Source organism: Cuculus canorus, chromosome 14, assembly GCF_017976375.1.
Source record: "Cuculus canorus isolate bCucCan1 chromosome 14, bCucCan1.pri, whole genome shotgun sequence".
Classification (NCBI taxonomy): Eukaryota; Metazoa; Chordata; class Aves; order Cuculiformes; family Cuculidae; genus Cuculus; species Cuculus canorus.
Window position 1 is genome coordinate 2,837,930 of NC_071414.1, and position 20,482 is coordinate 2,858,411.

Sequence of the window (20,482 nt, forward strand, 5' to 3'; positions counted from 1 at the left end):
GCCCTCTCCTATATTTTGGAGAGGGACACTTCAAAGGCTAACAGCACTCAAGGCTAACCTACTAGCTCATAGTCCCCAGCTACCAGAGACAGCCACGTGCACACATCTGAAAGAGTGTGAAGGAGCCCAGGGCGCTGGCAGGGCTGCAGCAGTGCCAAAGGGCACGAGGAGAGTCCTTAAAGCCCTGCCACAAAAGCAGGCCCAGTATCCAATCTCGTTTCACTTCCAATTCTGTACAACCCACCCACCCAGCTGCCCATGGGAAGAAAAGCCTTCCTCAACTACTCACATCCATTTTATTTAGAAGCTTTTCATCCCTAGTAGCTACAAGGGAGTACTGCTAATAAGAAAGCCAAATTATCTCTTCAAGAGGGAAAAATCTGGTTACTCCCTGCAGTTGCAGAACATGGTGCATTTATTTTCAGTACTAAAAGTTCAGAATCAAGTGCAACACAATGTCAAAAGCTACTGACAATGAGCATAAAAACAGTGACAAACACCCAGTGCACATGTTTTGCTCAGAGAAAAAACCCCAAACTCCTCTCTGCTCCAGACAGCAGCTGCTGACAGTGCAGACACTGGGGCCAGCACATGTGCATGAAACAAAGCCGGTGGACAGAGCACGGCAAAGCAAATCACAGCACAGAGCTACACTTACTACTTTAAGTTGAACGAGCAGCTTGTAGACGTCTGCCATGTCAGCCAAAATCAGCAGCCGAGTAACGGCGGAGAGGAGGGCACGCGCTGCACGGACCATGTTCCCTCGTTTCACGGAGGAGCAGGGGTCATCTGCAAACTCCCCCGAAGCGCTCTTCATCAGGTCACCTGCACAAGGGGAGAAGAGCCCAAGAGTAACATCACCCTGCATTTCCTAAAGGGTTGCAAAGATTCCCGGGCAAGCCAGTCCAAGTCTTGAAAATAAAATATATTTACTTCAAAGCCACATGTTGCTGCCTCTCAGTATGGTTACCATACGGTACCAGGGTGCAGGGGCCAGGAAATATTTGGTCCTTATTTCCAATTGTACAGGTATTTTAACATGCTAGAATCCTCTGGAGAGGCAAACCCAGCATCCTTTCACTATTACATGCGAGACCGCAGTTATTCCAAACTACAATGCTTTCAAAGCTTAAGCAAAAGCTTTGATTTGAGCTCATGTAGGAGTTAAGCACAAAGCAGCAGAAAGTACTGTAAACACTGAAGGAAACGCCACAGCTCATGGGACTGTAAACAACTCGGAGCGATGACCTGGCTGGATATGCCCTGGTTTGCATTCAAAGCAGGGCACTGCTTCGTAAAACGCTTCAATGTTTCATAGCCTGTGGGTCTGCATCTGGTGCAGGAGGAAAGAATTTGGGCTTCATATGGTAACAATGCAATTGGTTAACTATAAAAAGCAAAGGCCACTTTACACAGCTAGAGAAATCCCTCCAGAAGGCATTCGGAAAGCAGAAAAGCAAAGTCTGCGTGCAGTCAGAGGAGTACATTTTGGATTTCTCAACCCCTGTTCTGGGGCAGCATCTTGCTTCCACTACCACAGCTCCTACGCAACAGCAAGGTTTGGAATCCACATTATTATCCTTGGATCTCTTTGCATTTCAGAAACATTTGGTGAATTGCTAGGATTTAGTTTTGCAAATACAAGGTACTTGAGGCCAAAGATTTGCAGGCAGCCGGAGATGACCAGAAAGCTGGCAAACTGCATCATAACCTAGTGCTACGTCAGACACTTCCCAAACGTGCATGGAAGAGACCACACGGCCAAACACCAAAACAAAACCAGCACATCTCAGAGAAAAGAGCCCCAAATAGTGCTTCACAAGCCAACAGTGACCCCCACCAAGCCCACAACCAAGTGGGGCTGGGCAAGGTCTGCACTGGGATCTCACGATGATGCAGTGGCACCATCCTGCCCGTAGCCTGTGGTCTCACACCCAGGCATGCAGGGCAATGCATCCCCAGGGCAGAGAGCATTTGGTTTAGTTCAACAACATTTTTCAACTATTTTAACCACCCAAAAATACCTACTGCTGGAGAGCTTGGGGTTAACCATCCACACACTTTCCAGTACGCAATTATTACCTTGCCCTGGAAGCGTTTCTAGCACCCAGGCAGTTTCCCAGCTAAATACAGCCCTAACACAGCTGTCCGCCTGCCCAAACACCTACAGCAAGAGACTCTGTTCTGTTCAGAGGCTCCCTCCTATGTAACACCCTTCCATCACCTTAAATAATATGACCAAGAGTGGCATACAACATTTTCAGATATAAAATGTGCTGCTTCAGTACTGTGACACATTAAAAAACCTTCTGTCCAAGCACAGACCATCTATAACTATCAATCCAAAGCTACCCTTTACCCAGCTTGGAGGAACACAACTCATCATTTTAACCAGCGTTAAGAGCCTCAGATTTCCAGAGGGGTGAAAGGCGATGCATCTCCAGCACTGAAAAACGCAACCAGCCTTGAGATTATACAGCCCCTGCATAGCTGACCTGACCCTTTTTTATTCCTTCTGGAAGAGGCTACAAATCCTGAAATGAGCGTCTCCACCACACGGGTGACATTGTTAACAATCTCAGGATTTAAGGACATAAGCCAGAAGCAAAATTTCACTACAAAGATTTCCTCCCTTATTCACTCACATGTACAATCCCCATGTTTCCAGCTCCCAAGAAAGGAATGTTGTTTTCATTTATTTCCTATTTAAAACAACTTCGAGAGGTGGCCACTGACTTTATCTGAACCTCAGAAACTGCCAACAAGGTTAAACCCCAAAATTATCCTTTACCCATCTCTTAAATTACAACTTTGCAAGCCAACATCCTGAAACACAATGCTATTCCTTTTTATTTTGGGAGACTCTGAAACTCCCTAAATATTTTAAAGAGCTTGTCAGGGTGTCAGAAGATAACCAGCTTCCCAGAACTAAAGGAAGATTATATTTAAAGTTGTAGCATATATCTTTTTTTCTTCCTCCAAGTTAAAGAAAGCTGCCTGTCAGATGACTTCTACAAAGAGAGAGCAGCGCAGGGTGATTAATTCAGCTAGATTTAAATGGTAAAAAAGGACACAGTAAAAAAGTACACAGTCACATTATGTGTGCACATTAGCAGTTCAAATTGGATCCAGCATTATCTTCCCATTTTCAAATGTGAACCAGCAGTAACCCAGCAAGTTGGGAAGCAGGATTTGAAGAGTTAAAAGAAATGCGCTGCAGAAGAGTCAGACACTGAAACTCAGATTATACAGTTGGTACGAAATCTTATATGAGTAATCTGTTTTTCCAATATAACCTTAGATTTTGACTGGATATTACATGGGAAAGATAATAAAACAGAGTTGAGAAAAGAGGCGGCAGAGGTAGCCATACTATGATCTTGTCAATAAAGCACTGAGGATTCAATTAAATCTAATGGAACAAAGCCCATTTCAGAAATAGTAAGATTTTAGTCCATCAAATGAAAATTACCATTTTCCAGTCTCATCCCCACCATGCCCACAGGGTCTGACAGCACTTTGAGACAGCACTATTAATCCTCCTCAGCAGCACAGTACACGACGATCATGACAGAGAGGGCTTGCTTTATCCAAACACCGACAGAACAGGAAACCGGCAGACAGGCAAGGCAGGGAACACCTGAGACACACAGGCACTGATGTTTTTTTCCCCAAGCCAGAAATTCATGCCCACACATCACCTTGTACCCTTCAGCGCCTTCCAGTTCAAAGCCAGCCTCCAGGCCACTTCGCATTAGACACAAAGAGTGGATCCAGACCGTACCTCTGCCTGCTCCCAACACCATAGCAGAGTTCCCTACAGGCTGCCTCTTCCCCACCACACGAAGGCAAGCACAAAATCAGGGCTCAAAGGCTCTCCTAGTTTTGACACTGAAGTCCTGTCTCACCACCAATGCCTTCTTCCACCGCACGCGTCACAACAGGCTGCCTTCACCTTCTACCAGAAAGAACAAGGCCATGTATCCCCTTCTGCCATATCAACACGGGAGCTGGTACTTACAGCAACAGAAGCTTCTGTTAATTCTTTAATCTTGTCTTCAATTAAACCCATAAACTCTCTACAACACTCCTATGATTTGCCAAGAGCTGTCTTACAGGTCCCTTAGGTTATGGCTTTCAAAGATCTCGGGTCCTTGACTGGAGGATTATTTCTAACACAACACTCCTAACACATTTTTCCCCGCAGGAAAACAACTGAGAACTCTTTGCACGCTTCCAAGAAATTAAACTAACTGCTCACAACAGAACTGTGAAGTTGAGTTTTTCAAGAAGAATTCAGTGTTTAACTTCAAGTTATTCCTCAACTGGCCTCCTCCTGTTCCTTGGAAATCCTTAAGCCATGCACTTTGCGTGAAGCGCAGTTGAAAGAAACCTTCTACCCTTTTCATAAGGTCACACTGTTCAGCTTTGGAGAAAGCCTCCCTCAGAAACAGGGCAGAAAGACGCCACGCTGAAGCAGAAGCTTCAATTCCCTGCACCTACAACTATGAAATATGATCAAAGTCCCCAGGATTCACAAGATCATTCATCCACTCTCTCACCTCAAACCCTATGCACACGCTTAGTTTTTTACATTTTTAGCTTTGATTTCTGGTCATTTATGTCAAATTACCAGAGGAAGAAACCCAACAGTAAGAGCACAGCTAATACTGTAGATCCTCACACTAGGGTACACATAACATAGAGGCAGTGAACCATGGCCATCAGTACTCCAGGAACACAGGAGTAGCCTGGTCATCCTGACCCGAAAGAAATTTCCTTCTTGATCCCGAAGTTTGCAGCCTGTCTCAGTGCCAAGTACCTGCGTAAAACTGGTTCCATCCCAGAACTCCTCCCCCAACAGCCCCACAAGTGTCAGCCACTTCGCCACACGATACAGTCTGCAAAGCTTCTCAAGGAGGTTAAACCCAGCAAACGGTCTCTGTGAGGGGAGCAAGACTGGGCAGGACTAGCATTGCCCTTTCTGCTAGCCAGAAATTAAAGGAACAAATGCTGTAAGGATGCTGGAATCCGATACGTAGACATCAGACTTTTTTCCCCAGTACTAAGTCTTGTCAACAACTACAGCAGGATCTATTCTGAAAAATACTTTGCTTCTTTGTCTTCACCATTCTGTTAAAAATTCTATGTTAAGAAGTTTCACTCTTTTAAAAGAAGTCAAAAGTCCAACGCCTTAAAGCGCCAGGAATCTTACTTTCAGATATTTCATGAAAGCATTTAATATTTAAAGCAAGTTGTAATTTATTCTTCCATTGTGAAAATCAGGAAGACTTTGACGATCCACTTGTATTGATTTAGTAGGCAGCCACGCTATCACTCATTCCAAAGAGCTCTTCTCACTTCTTTGTTTTTCCCCCCAACAAATGGGATTTTATGAACAAGCGTGCTCACTAAAATCGTGTACCCTCTCAATCTTCCTGCTAGGCTGAAAACAAAACATTTTTAATTTTCTCTGATGAGACAAGTTATCTATTGTCCTAATCATCTTCATAACCTCTGCCTACATTCATTCATCTTTTTTTATTATGGTAACTAAACCGCTCCCTGCTCTAAATAGAGGCATTATTAATTCTATTTTCCTGTCTTCTGCCGAAGATGAATTGTGCTGTACATCTACAATCCCTCTGCTGCCGTCAGACATGCAGACACTGCCAGCTCGTGATCACCCCATGGCTGAACAAGAAGCTCACATTCTCCTCTGCACTTCTGCCCCACTGCAAAAGGCCAATAAAGGCACCAGCAACTGAAGTTCTGCTAAGCCCAAGCCCAGGCTCTGGATTACGCTGCCCTCATTTCTCCAGCTCATGAACCCAAGCGGTTTACCACAATGCTGGAAACACTTCTGAAGCACACAGCGTCTATAAACACGTGGATTGAGAGTTTACCTCCTTGCTGTGATTAGCGCTCCCAAGAACCGCAGTCCTCCCAGGACAGCGGCAGCAACAAGCTTTCCCTGGGCTATCTCATTTTTCACCATTAGCTTCTAATTTCCTCCAAGGTTTGTTTGTTTTTTCATTTCCTTAGGAAGAACTGCTCTGCTAAACCTGACCGAACGCCAGCACCGTGACAGGACAGAGGCTGTTATCCCCAGCAGCCCAGCCCTGCTGCGACCACATCCCCACAAACAGCAGTGGGGACCAGCTAAGCTCAGGTGAATCCCTCTGCCCAGCTTCAGAAACCAGATACAACTCTCCTCTCTACCCATCACGTTTCACGTAAGCTGCAAGCAGCAAAAAGGGAGGAAGAACTGAAACAACATTAAGGTGGGAAGTTATTGCACCCCTCAGGAATGAACTCCTCCTCCTCTGTCAAAGAGCAACAGAGCAGAGAGGTTTGGCAGCAAGTTTACACATAGTCTCAAAACAAAGCAGGGGCCAAGAAACAAGTGTAAGGGCCATCCTGAGGGGTTTAATACCATCCTCTCCTTTCTACCTGCTCCTCACTGTAATACGCAACTACAAATTCAGCTAACAGAACACCTCAGTTCTGAGGACTGTGTACAGCTCCCTCACTCACTACTCTCACCACATCACTGGAAGGCACTCACCGATGAGCCCTGACTCTCAGTTCTGAGCAGCAATCAAGCAAAACCAAGAATTAAAGTCATCAAGACAAAGGGGTTTCTCTCGTTGTTGTTTGTCGTTGTTAAATTAAGCCAACTCAATTAGCCCCTTACACTGCTGCCTTCTTATGTTGATCTTTCTTTGGTCTGTCAACCAGGCTCATCCAGAACTTAGAACCATTTTCAAGTAATATTTCATCACTGTGCAACTTCAGCTACAAACAAGTAATTAATGCTAATGAGTTTTCCTTTTTTTTGCAGCAGCAGCCGCCACCATTAATACCAGTTGACTGGGTTTCACTGAAGCATAGAAAAGGCTCATGACTGGAAGAATGATAAATGATTTATGAGCAACAATATTTACTAGTGCATATTTTAGAGGAAGCCAGCTCCATAGGCTTTCCTTACAGATCTCCTCCAATAAAGGAAAAAAAGAAAATTATAAAAATCAACACTAAATGTGGAGGAGGAAGCCTGGAATATTTAATCAAGGTCCTGGCATTCTGTTTTTGCTGTTTACATTTTGCATATTGGAGACGCCCAGCTCTGTCGAGTCAACACTCGGCTCTTCCTCCTGCAATGCTGTTTTGTACACAATGAAATATTGAAGAAGTTATCGACATCTTTCAGGCTTGGTGTCCTAACATTTATAGGCAGGGATGAGGAATTTACTTTTTAGCCTAGACTGAGTTTTAGACACTCTTCAAACCACCAGGCTTTCTGCTTCCCTTCTCAGTGCCTTCAAGGGACACCCAATTTCCAGGTGTGCACAGTCCATATTATAATGAAACCAGCAAGACAAGCTGACAACCTGTGCAAGCAGAGAGACGCAGTCATTACAAAGAATGGCAAAAGGGGAACAGTTCCGCTTACTCTGAAAAACCACACTTTAACACGCTATAAGATAAGTAGCTCTTACCTTGCTTTCGAACATCTTCCACAGCTGCTACCAGCTCCTCCTTAAGAAACTGGCTCTCTTTTGCAATTTTGTCTCCTTTCTCCAGGAAATTCTCTGTCGCCTGTTCAACTGAAGCAGCCAAGACATGGGCCTTTTTAGAACGCCCTCGCTTTTTATTGGAGGGGCCCTTGTTGCTCGTGTTCACCAGTGTTGTCACCTAAAGGCATGGACGGAGGGGAAAAGAATACAACACATGAAACACATGAGAATTTTATCAGTTTGACAGCAAGGCCATGTACATTTTTTTCTAGACAATATATTGCACTATTGCCAGCCCCAAAGGTTAAACTCTCAAACAAGTGGTTTTCACATGCCTTTAAACATTACTCTGCTTCTCGATTCCTTAGAGAGCATTATAAATTCAGCTAAATTGCTTTAGAGATTCTTATCAGCAGCAGACCTGAAAATTTGATTTTAAGAGTTGAGATCTATTTGTATTTTTGCTACTGCAGTCCTAGTAACAGGCAAGATCTATCTGGCACCACATAAAAAGAAACCAAGCTGGGGATAATTAGTCTGGGAGAGCTTTCCAGGCATAAAAGACCACAAAGAAGGCTGAACCATCATCTGCAGAAATCTAGCAACACAGTTCTATCTTTTCAGTCCAAGTAGTACTACAGCCAAAGGACTAAGTGCAGAGCACAGGACTTCCTAGAGCACCTCACTTCCATGAAACAACCAAAATTCAACTCTCACAATCCTTCTCCAATAAACAAATATTTCTAAGTTCTATGTTTCAGACTGAAACTCTGCTAGGAGTTGGTCATCAGCAGCCAGGTGACCACCAGGAACTTGGGTAGCTCAGGATCAGGATTCAATCCCTTTGATCAAGCGGAGACATATGTCAAAATCCACACACAGATTTCCATTCCCCTTCTCCTCCCTCCTTCTTTTTGTTAAGTCTAGGAAATTGCATACAAAGCTACCCGAGACAGACATTAAATTACAACACTAAAAGTATTACTACTCTGGAAAGCCCAAGGACTGCTGACAAAGGTCCTCAGAGCTGAATCCATCTTCTCAGTAGGTTGATTCAGAGAGGGAAAGGCATCAGTTGGGAATATTGCTGTGGGTTAATAGGGAGCATTTGTATTGCGTAGTCTCAGTTCATCATGTACTACAAATAAAGAACAAGCGGCAACAAGGCAACTTACTCTGCTTTCCTCCCTGTGTTTTGCCAGTCACATCATTCATGGAACTGGGGGCTGCAAGTGCAGCCCATTGTGCTACTTAAGGAATAAGTTACAGACGCTGAACCTAGACAAAAAGGTCCTATAAACAAGTTTGCTCAGTTAAGTGTGCCAGGTTCGGACAATTTTTCTTAAGGAAAGCCTCCATCAGTAACTTCAGCTAAAAAGCTCTATAGCAGATCATCCGACTGCCCGTCTGAATGCCTGGAGGAACAGCAGGTACAGACAGCAGCCTGGTGATCAAAGGGCTGTTAATACTAGAAATACAACTTGATCACTGCAGTTTGTGTGTAGCAGGAGTTGTGTGCAATTCATACTGTCATTTCAAAAATCTCCCATTTCAGGAAAGCAATGCCAAAGAGGAGGAGGTAACTGTCTCCAGTATCCCTTCTCTCCCAGATCTCCCACAAAGTTCCTTCCAGGAGTCTTCAGATGCCCAACACGCACAGCTTGCCTGTACAAACCTTACTTTCTTCGTTCTCCAATGCATTTCACTGGGCAATAGACACCACACAGAAATAAGCTTTTATTCACAAACCCAGCCCAAGGCACAGGCAGAAGATACAAAAGATATGCTGAAACTGTTAACAAATGCCACAAAAACACACTTCTTGGGTGGAACTCAGTTAGGAGGGGTCAACAATCTATTTAGAAACTGAGGCTGTTCTAAACAGCTTGCAAACAGCCCCCACTACACATTTTACTGTGAACCCTGAACCTCCTTCCAAAGGGGTAATCTCAAAAAAAACCACTTATACAACCCTACTTCTGGCAAGCACCCATGGCTTCATTGCAAGGGACTTCTGCTGCTCCCAAATACCAATTCCTAAATGAAGCAAAGCTCAGCTTTTTAAAGACTGAATAAAATATGCAGCATACTGCCCAGAATCCAGGTGAGATACAGCACCACAGCAATGTAACATTAATGTGCATTTCTGCATTTCCAATTGAATCACTGTGCTCTACCAGGTACTGAAGCAGCACAGCCTGTCTAGGATCTTGCTCAATAACTCTGTTACAATACAAATGAACAAAGAAATACTTGGATGTTTTTGTCCATCTTCAGTTTTGCAGCAGTTTTACTTCTGGAATTTTGGCTTTGGAAGTTACTTAACTGAAATAATACATCAAAACAGGTAACCATCCTTATTAAGAGGGGTTTCCCTCCACCTTTTTTTTTCCTACCTGTGTAACAAGAGGCTCAAGTAGTCTTTCAACTGCCAGTGTTCTTATCTCCAAGCTTTTGGGATCCCATTTGAAGTTAACGTTGCCTGCAGTAACAGCAGTCATTTCTGGAAGAAGAAAACTACATGAACACAGGTTTTTTATGATTACTGTTACTGGAATAGATTTTAAAAATAAAGTCAAGGCTATTAAACGTACAGCATGTCCATTAGTGTAAGTTAAGATTCCATTGTCTCCAGAGATATCAGTTTTGGTTCAGTTGGTGATAGTTTAAAAAGGTGATTATGACAAGAAACAGATGCTACTTTCTGACCAAAATGTATAGATAAAACCAAACACAAACAAAGCCACACCAAAACCTATTCAACAGCCACCATTCCTTCTTGGAACAACAAGATAGGCAGTGTTTGGTCTACCCCTCAGTGGTCCCAAAGCAATGAAAAAGGGCCCCACAGGCATCAGTGGCACTTTATCCACGCAGCTGGAGGCAAAGCAAGAATTCCTTCACAATTTCTGCTGCCTCCCTCTCCAGGGCAGGATGTTCTGTGCTCCCAGACCAGTTCTGAGACACCATCAAGGTCCTGGGGGAGCAGAAGGAAGCACCATGACTTCAGCAGCACCTAGAAGCTGCCTGGGCCCTCTGCTCTGCAAGTCACCACCCCAAACAATTTGCCAAACCAGAAGCCAGGTTCCAACTCAACTCAGTCTACTCGTTCGTCCAATTCACCTTTTGGAAGTACAAAGGTAAAGACAGTGAATATCAGCCTTATGAAGTCAGAAACTCCAGTTGGTTCATGTTTAACAGCTTATGGATCTACTACACTTCCCCTTCACATTTACAGAGAAGGAGAAAGCAGATTTGCATTGGAGATCTGTTACAAGCTGTCGCTGAGCCATTACAACGTTATATTAACATCCCAACAGAACAGCAAATATGATCATGGGAAAAGTTTAGCGAAACTACTAAAATAGCTCCACTCTTGAAAACAGGAGTCTAAACCACATAAAAACCAATAGTGAACTACAGCAGCTCACGAGATTAACACTGCGCTGCTGCACAGCTAACAAGGGAATAACAGGGCCATCATTTCAGGAAAAAATGGATTTAGAGCATTTACAGTTCGATGAAAGCAGTTCATACCACTTCAAGACTTCATAGATTCCAGCCCTCCTGCTTTGGACTACCCTCAAAATTCAAGATTAGACTAAAGCTACATTTGTAACTTCTTGGTTCTTAAAGCCAGGAAGATAAATACATTTCTGAAGTCTCCCTCCACCCCTTTTCCTGAGCACCTATTGTTGAAGTGGGTTTAAAGCTTATTAGCAGATATTTTTAAATCTTCCTCTGGACAGGGCACTGTCAGCATAGCATCTCAGCAGGCAGATTGCTCTGACAGCACCAGATGTCCCCGAGCTGCCAGACGAGCAGAACACCCCATGATTTTTAAGAAGCAGGAGGCAAGGCACTAATTTTGGTAACCGATGATGTTTACAACACATACCAACAGCCAACCGTTTTACACCGACGCTGGCAGTTAAACACACAGAAACAGCGCAGACACGGCTGGTTGTTACTCGTTGAAGAACGGAATCTTCTGAGTACTGGAGAAGCTTAGCCCAAAAGGGCATAAGGAAGAGAGGGCTTCACATCACCTGGTTTCAGTCAGCAGCATCTCCACGGCAGGTGGATCTGATATGTAACAGAGGCTTTCCCACCACGGACACCATAAAATGGATGAAGTACTCACCACTACTGAAAACGTATTGCCCTGAAAAGCCTACACGATGTCATATGCTGAAGTACAACTTTGCGAGGTGCGAAGCAGGAATATTCACCTAACTTGTATTCAGCTTTCCACTTACACCCACGTCCCAAGTGCCTACCCTACTGCAAAGAAAACCCAAAAAGCTGAAAGCTTAAAAAGAAAAAAAAACAGGGAGTCTAGGAAGCAACTGCTCCATGCTAGCACAGATACAACATTTCTGATGGTTTCAAAACAGATAGAGCGACGGCGCAGACGGAGGGGTTCCGCTCCTGCAGTGGAAAGCAAGCCCGGCTGCTGCCCCAGAGATCACAGAATCACAGAATCACAAGGTTGGAAAGGACCCATTGGATCATCGAGTCCAACCATTCCTAACACTCCCTAAACCATGTCCCTAAGTACTTCATCCACCCGTTCCTTAAACACCTCCAGGGAAGGCGACTCGACCACCTCCCTGGGCAGCTGTTCCAGTACCCAATGACTCTTACTGTGAAGAATTTTTTTCTGATATCCAACCTGAACCTCCCCTGACGGAGCTTCAGGCCATTCCCTCTAGTCCTGTCCCCTGTCACTTGGGAGAAGAGGCCAGCTCCCTCCTCTCCACAACCTCCTTTCAGGTAGTTGTAGAGAGTAATAAGGTCTCCCCTCAGCCTCCTCTTCTCAAGGCTAAACAACCCCAGCTCTCTCAGCCGCTCCTCATAAGACTTGTTCTCCAGCCCCTCACCAGCTTTGTTGCTCTTCTCTGGACACGCTCCAGAGCCTCAACATCCTTCTTGTGGTGAGGGGCCCAGAACTGAACACAGTACTCGAGATGCGGTCTCACCAGTGCTGAGTACAGAGGGAGAATAACCTCCCTGGACCTGCTGGTGACCCCATTTCTGATCCAAGCCAAGATGCCGTTGGCCTTCTTGGCCACCTGGGCACACTGCTGGCTCATGTTCAGTCGGCTGTCAACCAGCACCCCCAGGTGCAGCTCTCCAGCCATTCTTCCCCCAGTCTGTAGCGCTGCATAGGGTTGTTGTGCCCCAAGTGCAGGACCCGGCATTTGGCCTTGTTAAACCTCATCCCATTGGTCTCGGCCCAGCAGTCCAGCCTGTTCAGATCCCTTTGCAGAGCCTCCCTACCCTCCAGCAGGTCGACACTTCCTCCCAGCTTAGTGTCATCTGCAAACTTGCTGAGGGTGCACTCGATGCCTTCATCCAGGTCATTGATAAAGACATTGAACAGAGCTGGACCCAGTACTGAGCCCTGAGGAACTCCACTTGTGACTGGCCTCCAGCTGGAGTTAACTCCATTGACCACCACTCTCTGGGCCCGGCCATCCAACCAGTTTTCAACCCAGGAGAGTGTACGCCTGTCCAGGCCAGAGGCTGACAGTTTCTGAAGCAGAATGCTGTGAGAAACTGTGTCAAAGGCTTTACTGAAGTCCAAGAAGACTACATCCACAGCCTTTCCCCCATCCAGTAGTTGAGTGATTTTGTCATAGAAGGTGATCAGGTTAGTTTGGCAAGATCTGCCTTTTGTAAACCCATGTTGACTGGGCCTGATCACCCGGTTCTCTTGCATGTGCTTCATGATAGCACTCAAGATTACCTGTTCCATGACTTTCCCTGGCACTGAGGTGAGACTGACAGGCCTGTAGTTCCCCGGATCCTCTCTGCAACCCTTCTTGTATATGGGCACAACATCAGCCAGCCTCCAGTCTAGTGGAACTTCCCCAGTCAGCCAGGACCTCTGGAAGATGATGGATAGGGGTTTGGAAAGGACATCCGCCAGTTCCTTCAATACTCTTGGGTGGATCCCATCCGGCCCCATAGACTTGTGGACGTCTAGCTGGGCAAGCAAGTCTCTAACCGCCTCCTCTTGGATCACGGGAGCCTCAATCTGCCCCTCTAACTCTTGGATTTGTAAACAGAAGGAACAACTTCCTTTGCTATTAAAGACTGAGGCTAAGATCCCAGCAAGCTGGCTGTGGGAGGAGGGATGATGGCCACTTCTTCCTCGTCTGACCTCTGACACTCACTGCTACACCCTGTGAACTCACTAACTCTCCTTCTCTCCCAGTCACACCCTTTGCTGGCCCAGCTGTGCTCTGGCTTGTGCCACAGCCTCGTCACTGGCACAGGGCGAGCTGTGAAATGCCCTCCACCACAGTAACAGCCTGCCCTCAAGAAGGAATTTATTCCCTCCTGATTAGCTCGATATGAATGCCTCCTACATAAGAAGCCAAGAGAAATATGCTGAAAGCCTTAGTGATTTCTGAGAAACACTTGCAGGGCTCTGGAAAGCCCATCGGGTCTCTGGGTAAAAGCTGTTTCTATATATTTAATGCTGCAGTGCCTCTCACAGAAACAAAGCACAGGACGAGGTAACCCTGAGAAGACGTATTAACCAGCAGAGTAATGAAGGCAATTCATCTGAAAACATGTCAGTACGATAGCTCACAAATTGGCGAAAAGCAATGGTCTCTAAAACCACTGAGTATGAACTGTGTTGAAACGGACCTAAACAGCACAGGTTGATACCAAACACCTTGTTTAGCAGCCACGGCTTGGCCACCATGTGCACATTGCAGCAAATGCCTTTATTCAATTACCTACTGGTGAAGAACACAGGCACAGGTTACGGCAAGCATCCATCAGTAGGTGAGGGGCAGATGACCACTGCCAGGCAAGGCAAGGCTGCACTCTTGCCATAAGAACACTCCAATCCTCTGGAACCCGTCTTGCCCCAGCGACTGCTCAAGCTCCTGCCTCATTCTGCTGAGAGAAGGTCTTATCACTGTCTATACCTTGCTGAAAGAAGGTTGTAGCGAGGTGGGTGTTGGTCTCTTCTCCCAAGTGACAGGCAGTAGGATGAGAGGAAATGGCTTCGAGTTGCACCAGGGCAGGTTCGGATTAGACATCAGGAAAAACTTCTTCACTGAAAGGGTTCTCAAGCACTGGCAGAGGCTGCCCAGGGAGGTAGCTGAGCCACCATCTCTGGAGGTCTTTAAAATATGGGTAGATGAGGTGCGCAGGGACATAGTTTAGTAGTGGACAGGTACAATTGCACTCTATGATCTCAAAGGTCTTTTCCAACTAAGCAATTCTATGTTTCAAACACAAACAGGGAGCAAACCAAATCAGAGGATACTGTAGGGCAGTGCTTAACTTTTGGCTCTTGGAGAGCATCCAATTCCCAGGACCACTGCAACACCTCCTGAAGGAGGAGGACATCCTCTAGAAGGCAGTCCTGACCACAGGCCAGCGCAGCACTGGTTTTGGATAGCAGGGATGGCCCAGCTGATACGGGACAGGTTCTCCATGCTACAGACGTGCTGTGCTCAGGACATGCAGCAACACATGCACTCAGAGAAGGAATTTCAAGAACAAAGACCATATAGCGGAAGAGAGCGAGCAATGCTGAATCTGAAGTGCTGGAATATATAGAAAGACACCACCGCACAAGGAGTTGCATTGCCCAGCCTGTGGTTTCATAAGCAGCAGGAAAGCTGCTTAAAAAACAACATTTACCCTCCCACACCTCACCAGGAACTCATTCCTGTCTTCACATCCCACCCCCTCTGCACTGGCACAGCTCTCCCCACGGCTGAGCGATTAACCAGATGGGGATGAAATGCTTTGGCTGGAGAGAAGAGATCCATTTTTGCAGGGTGGGCTGAGATTCCCATCTGGTTCACTGTGCCACCACAGATACTGCTGCAAGGAGAACTGGGCAGAGGAGAGGGCTACGTCAGCTGGCACCATTGGCAAAACCCTTCAAGAGGAAACACAGGGCAAAGTTGGACATCACAACCGAGTTGAAACAGGTGCCACTGAAAACAGAGCATCGAGCAGAGCTCCTGCAGAGCAGGAATGTCCTCCCAGCAATTCTAATGCTCACACACATCAAGCCCCAACCTTAAACCACGCCCACATCCCAGCATGTTAACAGTTAACCCTTTACTTTATTACACTTGTGCTCATTATTGTCTTAGATGGTTCAAGAGTATTGCAATCATACCCTAATGGGGTTTAGTGCACTTGCAAGGGCACGAGGGTAAGGAAAGAACAGGAGTTTCAAGAAGTCACTTCCAGATTTCCAGAGGACAACCACAGGACAACTTGCCCCTTGCTTCATGCAAGGAATCAAGATCTTGGCAACAGCTAAAGCTTAAGAAGAAGCTTCCATTACACTTCACGCGCAGCAAACCTGACAGAGCCATAACCCCTACCTCGCCAGCTTACTGACGTGAGGGAGGAGGTGGAGCAGCGCAGGGAAGAGGACTGGGCTGCAGCAGCCCCAAGATGAGCCCTGCTCCTGAACTGTACCCTAGGGCAGACCCCAGCCCTGCTGCAGAGAGCTGAGGACACAGACCTGAGCAGAAGGTGAATCTGTTCAAGGCGACAGGCGTACAGTGCTTTTTCCAAAAGCCACAATAAAGGTCACAGCATTTTCAAAAACTGGTAATTCAAGGTTTTAAGAATAATTTCAGTTACCTACTTCCAGAATACTGGCATGCAAATCATTTCTAGCTTTCAGCAAGGCTCAGAACGCAGCTCTGCGGCTTCTTCCTGAGGGCAGCCCAGGCTTTTCACACCAACAGCATCACGGGAAGGCCTAGAGCTCATAGACCTGTTTTTCCAGGTCACTCTCCCACGCGCACCCGAAGGCGGTGCTGGCTATATCTCAGGCACCATGTCCTGAGCTGGTACATTCAACCTGTTCCATACCAGGAGATCCTGCAGTCTCCCCACCTCTGGACCATGGCATATTTCTTTGTTAAAAGCAGAAGAGCTTACTGCCCATCTCTTGTGCTGCAGCTGAAGTCCCACCACTTTGTGCTACCTGAAGAGTCCTTTACATGCCACCCCCTATCAGTCGTCAAACTTTAAAGATCCTGACAGGCTGCTTTCTAAATGCTCTTAACCGCATTCACAGTTTTCTTTTGGTTTCTCCTAGGGCAGACGGTATTCAAACAGAGGGCTCCGCCAGCACAGTGGGGGCTAACCTGGCCAAGCACAATACACTGCACACTGAATGCAAGCATTATGCTACCCAAAAAAAACGAACAAAAGAATACAGTACGAGAACATTTTATACCTGGGAGGACATTCTCCGTTTTAATGCCCTTTCTGCTATCCACCTACTTGTTCCCGTTCTGTGCAGCCAATTGTGTCCAGGCACAGCAATGTGTACATTATTGCATTATTTTGCAGCTTATTTTTTTCTCTCATATTTCTTTAAGTACTCACAGTCATTTGAATGATAATCCTGTCCTCTACCATACTTGCAGACTGTCTCTAGATATCCTCTCCAATGTAATGAGAATAGCCCTTATTCCATCACCCAAGTCACAAGCGCAGAATGTGGTGGGACTCACAACACACCGACCCAGCCACAAAGTGAACCAACTTCCCCTGTTCCCAAGGGAATCCTTTTGGCTTCATTTGGTTTGTTATCTCAGTACCTAACCTGTCTGACAAGCAGCAGGGACCCCTTACCCCTGCTGAAGGTGGAGGGCAAAGCAGAGCAGGTCAAGATCTGTGAGAGCTGGATAGCTAACACACCATTAACACGCATCTCATGAACACATTTGGTCCGAAAAACATTAAGGCATACTTCATATTAAACCCAGCTCACATGCAGGGGTTTCATCTTGCCCCACTGACAGTTCAAATCCACTTCCCACATAACTAAGTATCCAGAAAGGGAGAAGTGTTTCATTCTTTCCTTTCTTTCCCAAGTGGATATGTCTGCCCTGTTCCACAGATAAAGAATCATTCCTCTCAGCGGCTGAAGAGCTGCTAGTCAAGGAAGTTTGGTATCGTGATGCTTCTCAAAGATTTCAGCAGGTTTGATTTAAGCTGGTTTTATTTAACACCAAGTATACACAACTACAAACAAAGTCATCCCTTCTAACAGTCTTCAACCTTAAATCTCATCTGCTCAGCTACCAAATCTCCTCCTGCACCATAAATGCCATGAAGGTACAATCTCCCTAGGAATCCTTGCTATTAGAATGTCACAATTTGGAAGATGAAGACAAACTCTGATGTTGTACTGACTATATTCTTTGATTACCAAACAGTTCTGTCATTTCAGTCAACCCAACTTTGCTACACATTCTTTCCAGACAGTAACCAGCCAAGTACAAAGCAGTAATTCCGGTTCAGATAAGCCTGTTTCTCACCAGCACATTTCCAGATCCAGCCCTCACAATCTTTTCATGGGGTTTTTTTCTCTGTTGCTCTTCAGGAGGAGGTCCACAGGCAGGCACCTGAAACCCCTCACCAGAAAGTCTTGCACCACCAGGAACTAAGAAATGCTTCCCTACTTCTCCAGTTGTTTAGCAAATCTTAAGATCTTGCTGCTGAGCTGAGAGAAGCAACCTAACCCAGCACCCCTGCAAAAATCAATGACATTTATAACTCTTTCACTTCTACATGCTGTTATCTCCTGCCTGCTGCCTGGTTATGGAAGCCAGAAGCGTGCCATAGACAGCCTGTCACCTTTTCCCCACTCTACACCACACACTGTCACATGAATGCGGGCATGGGGCACATCACCAGGTTCAGACACTTGCCAAAGCAGTACACGCTATGTCCTGACAGCTTCCCAACTGCTACAGTACCGCTGATTCAAGTCACTCATTTTCATTCTAAAACCAGGGATGCACACTAACAACACGCTTTCATGCCTTAGTTCTAGCAATCATTACGGGGATGGGAGGCACACTCCACAAAAGCAGCTTTGGTGTGGTGTTCCCAAGACCACAGCAGTGATTTCACAACTACAAATAAACCAGTTTTGGAGTTACTAGTGCCACTAACAGCCCCTTGACTTTAGTTACTTGTATTTTTGCCAGTATTGCTTTGCCACAAAGGAGCTAGAAAGGAGGGGCTTGGCAAGCCAATTCACAGCAAGCACAGGCAGTCAGTGGCTTGCTTACGTCATGGGTGACATCCTAACAGGATGCCAAAGCAAGAACACTCATGCTTACACCCATTTAACTGTCCAGAGGGACATCCCACTATGTCCCAACAAGCATCCAATTTATTTCTGCAGTTTTCAGTTTCCAAAACTCGGGCAGATTTCCAACTACATGTTTTCTGAAAGAACCACATGCTCTTCCTTAAAAAAGACAGATAAAGAAACAAACAAGTAAATAAATACATAAATAAATGTGCCTGAGAAGTGAGCACTTAGTGTTAACAATAAACCCAGTCACTCAGCCTTCACAGCAGCACCGGTGCTTTTTACGCTGAAGACCTGCAATACTATCACCATGAAGACAGCTTCCAACATCACAACAAGCCATTGCTCAATGTTTCACTGCTGTACCCAAGCTGTGTGCTCTCTGGATCAGGACTGTGACACCCTGACCATGCAAAAGGGCCACACACTTACACTCTAAGCAAAAAGCATCAATTAACTCATCTCTGGAGCAATGGTAACTTTGAACTCCACAGGCTTTTGAACCCCAGTCTACGCTAGCCCAGGTTCCAATCACCCGCCTTCGCCTTAAGTTAGCAATGAATGCAAGAAGGGGCAACTTTCTAACAAATTATTTTTTGCCACAAGTACTGCTCAAATAAGGAAAAGTTTGTTATAAATTAGCCTACTTTATCAGTTGGCACAAGAATCTGCCAGTGCTGCAAAATTAGTTCTTGCTTAGCTTGCAGAAACCCACTGACGGCTGGCAATAAAAGGAAAAGAAAACCTGGGTATTTTTGTTCTGATCTTCTTCAGCGCTCAATCTGCAATAAAAAGTGCCGTTTAAGCTATACAGTCAGAAATAACCAGATTCTGACCTCGCTCAAACCACATTTTCATTCCTATATTGATACGTTATGAAATACCCTTCGGTGCTTTTAGCTGGCCACATCTTCTAAATCTAAGCCTTCACTAACAGTTTTATAACAGTCAGAAGACACAAATACTGCAGTTGTTTGAGCTGGCATGCATGTTTTGGAAAAACGAGACTTCTATAATTAGAGGTTTGATAAAAGACAATTTGCTTAAACATGGAGGACATGGACAGTCTTCTATTAACAGAGACTAAATACCATAGGCTCTCTCAGTCGTGCAACTGAAGACTATGTAATAAAAACTCATAGCCTTACAAGAGTGAAAAGAGTTTTACGTAGTATTCGCCATTTGCAAAAGCTACTAAAAGCAGCGGATCCACTGAGGCAAAGGAGAACGGGAACATAAAGATTCTTGAAAGTAAGGTGTTTTCTCCAGTTTCTAGAAAAAGTCATTTAGAATTCCTTTGCAGTCCTTCGTTTGATTCAGGAACACTGTCAGTCTGAGTTGCAAATTACAAACCTATTATTTTTTATAGAACAAAGAAATAAAGTGATAAGACCTAGAATTTATGCTCCTGGCATCCTCCAACAACACCTCTTGGTTATGAACAACGAATTTGTTTCACGGGAAGAACTGCACCAACACTGCAAGCCCCCAGACAACCCTCGACCTGCAGCTCCATCAACACATGCTGTGAGCTAAGGGGAAAAAAAACCCAACACATAAAACAAACCCCAGGAAGAAGATTGAACATGAATATAACGCACAAGCATTGCTTGGATGAGCTCAGCATCTTCCAAATTCCTGCAATCACCTGAAATAGGTAAGATGGGAAGCTCCAACACACACATAGACCATGCCCTGCAATGAGGCTGCAGGCACTGAGAGCACAGAGGGCACCGGCTGATGAAAACTTTGCAGCTTCTCCAGGAGAGGAAAGCAAGGGATAATAAAAACACACTGGTGCGGTTAATTTTTGGATGCTTACCAGAGCTACCGGTAAATTAAT

The 20,482-nt window shown here is 45.4% G+C and overlaps 1 protein-coding gene across 2 annotated transcripts in view; it reads right to left on the reverse strand.

Moving 5' to 3' along the window:
- The window catches only part of CTNNA1 (catenin alpha 1), a 130,511-nt gene that overhangs the window by 101,633 nt on the left and 8,396 nt on the right, over nt 1-20,482 (reverse strand). For both annotated transcript variants that reach the window (XM_054079793.1, XM_054079794.1), the window contains exons 2-4: nt 9,917-10,023; nt 7,503-7,698; nt 659-825 (exon numbers count right to left, since the gene is read on the reverse strand). In XM_054079793.1, the coding sequence (XP_053935768.1) occupies nt 659-825; nt 7,503-7,698; nt 9,917-10,021 (468 nt within the window). In that variant the 5' untranslated portion in view covers nt 10,022-10,023. The remainder of the gene's footprint in view (nt 1-658; nt 826-7,502; nt 7,699-9,916; nt 10,024-20,482) is intronic.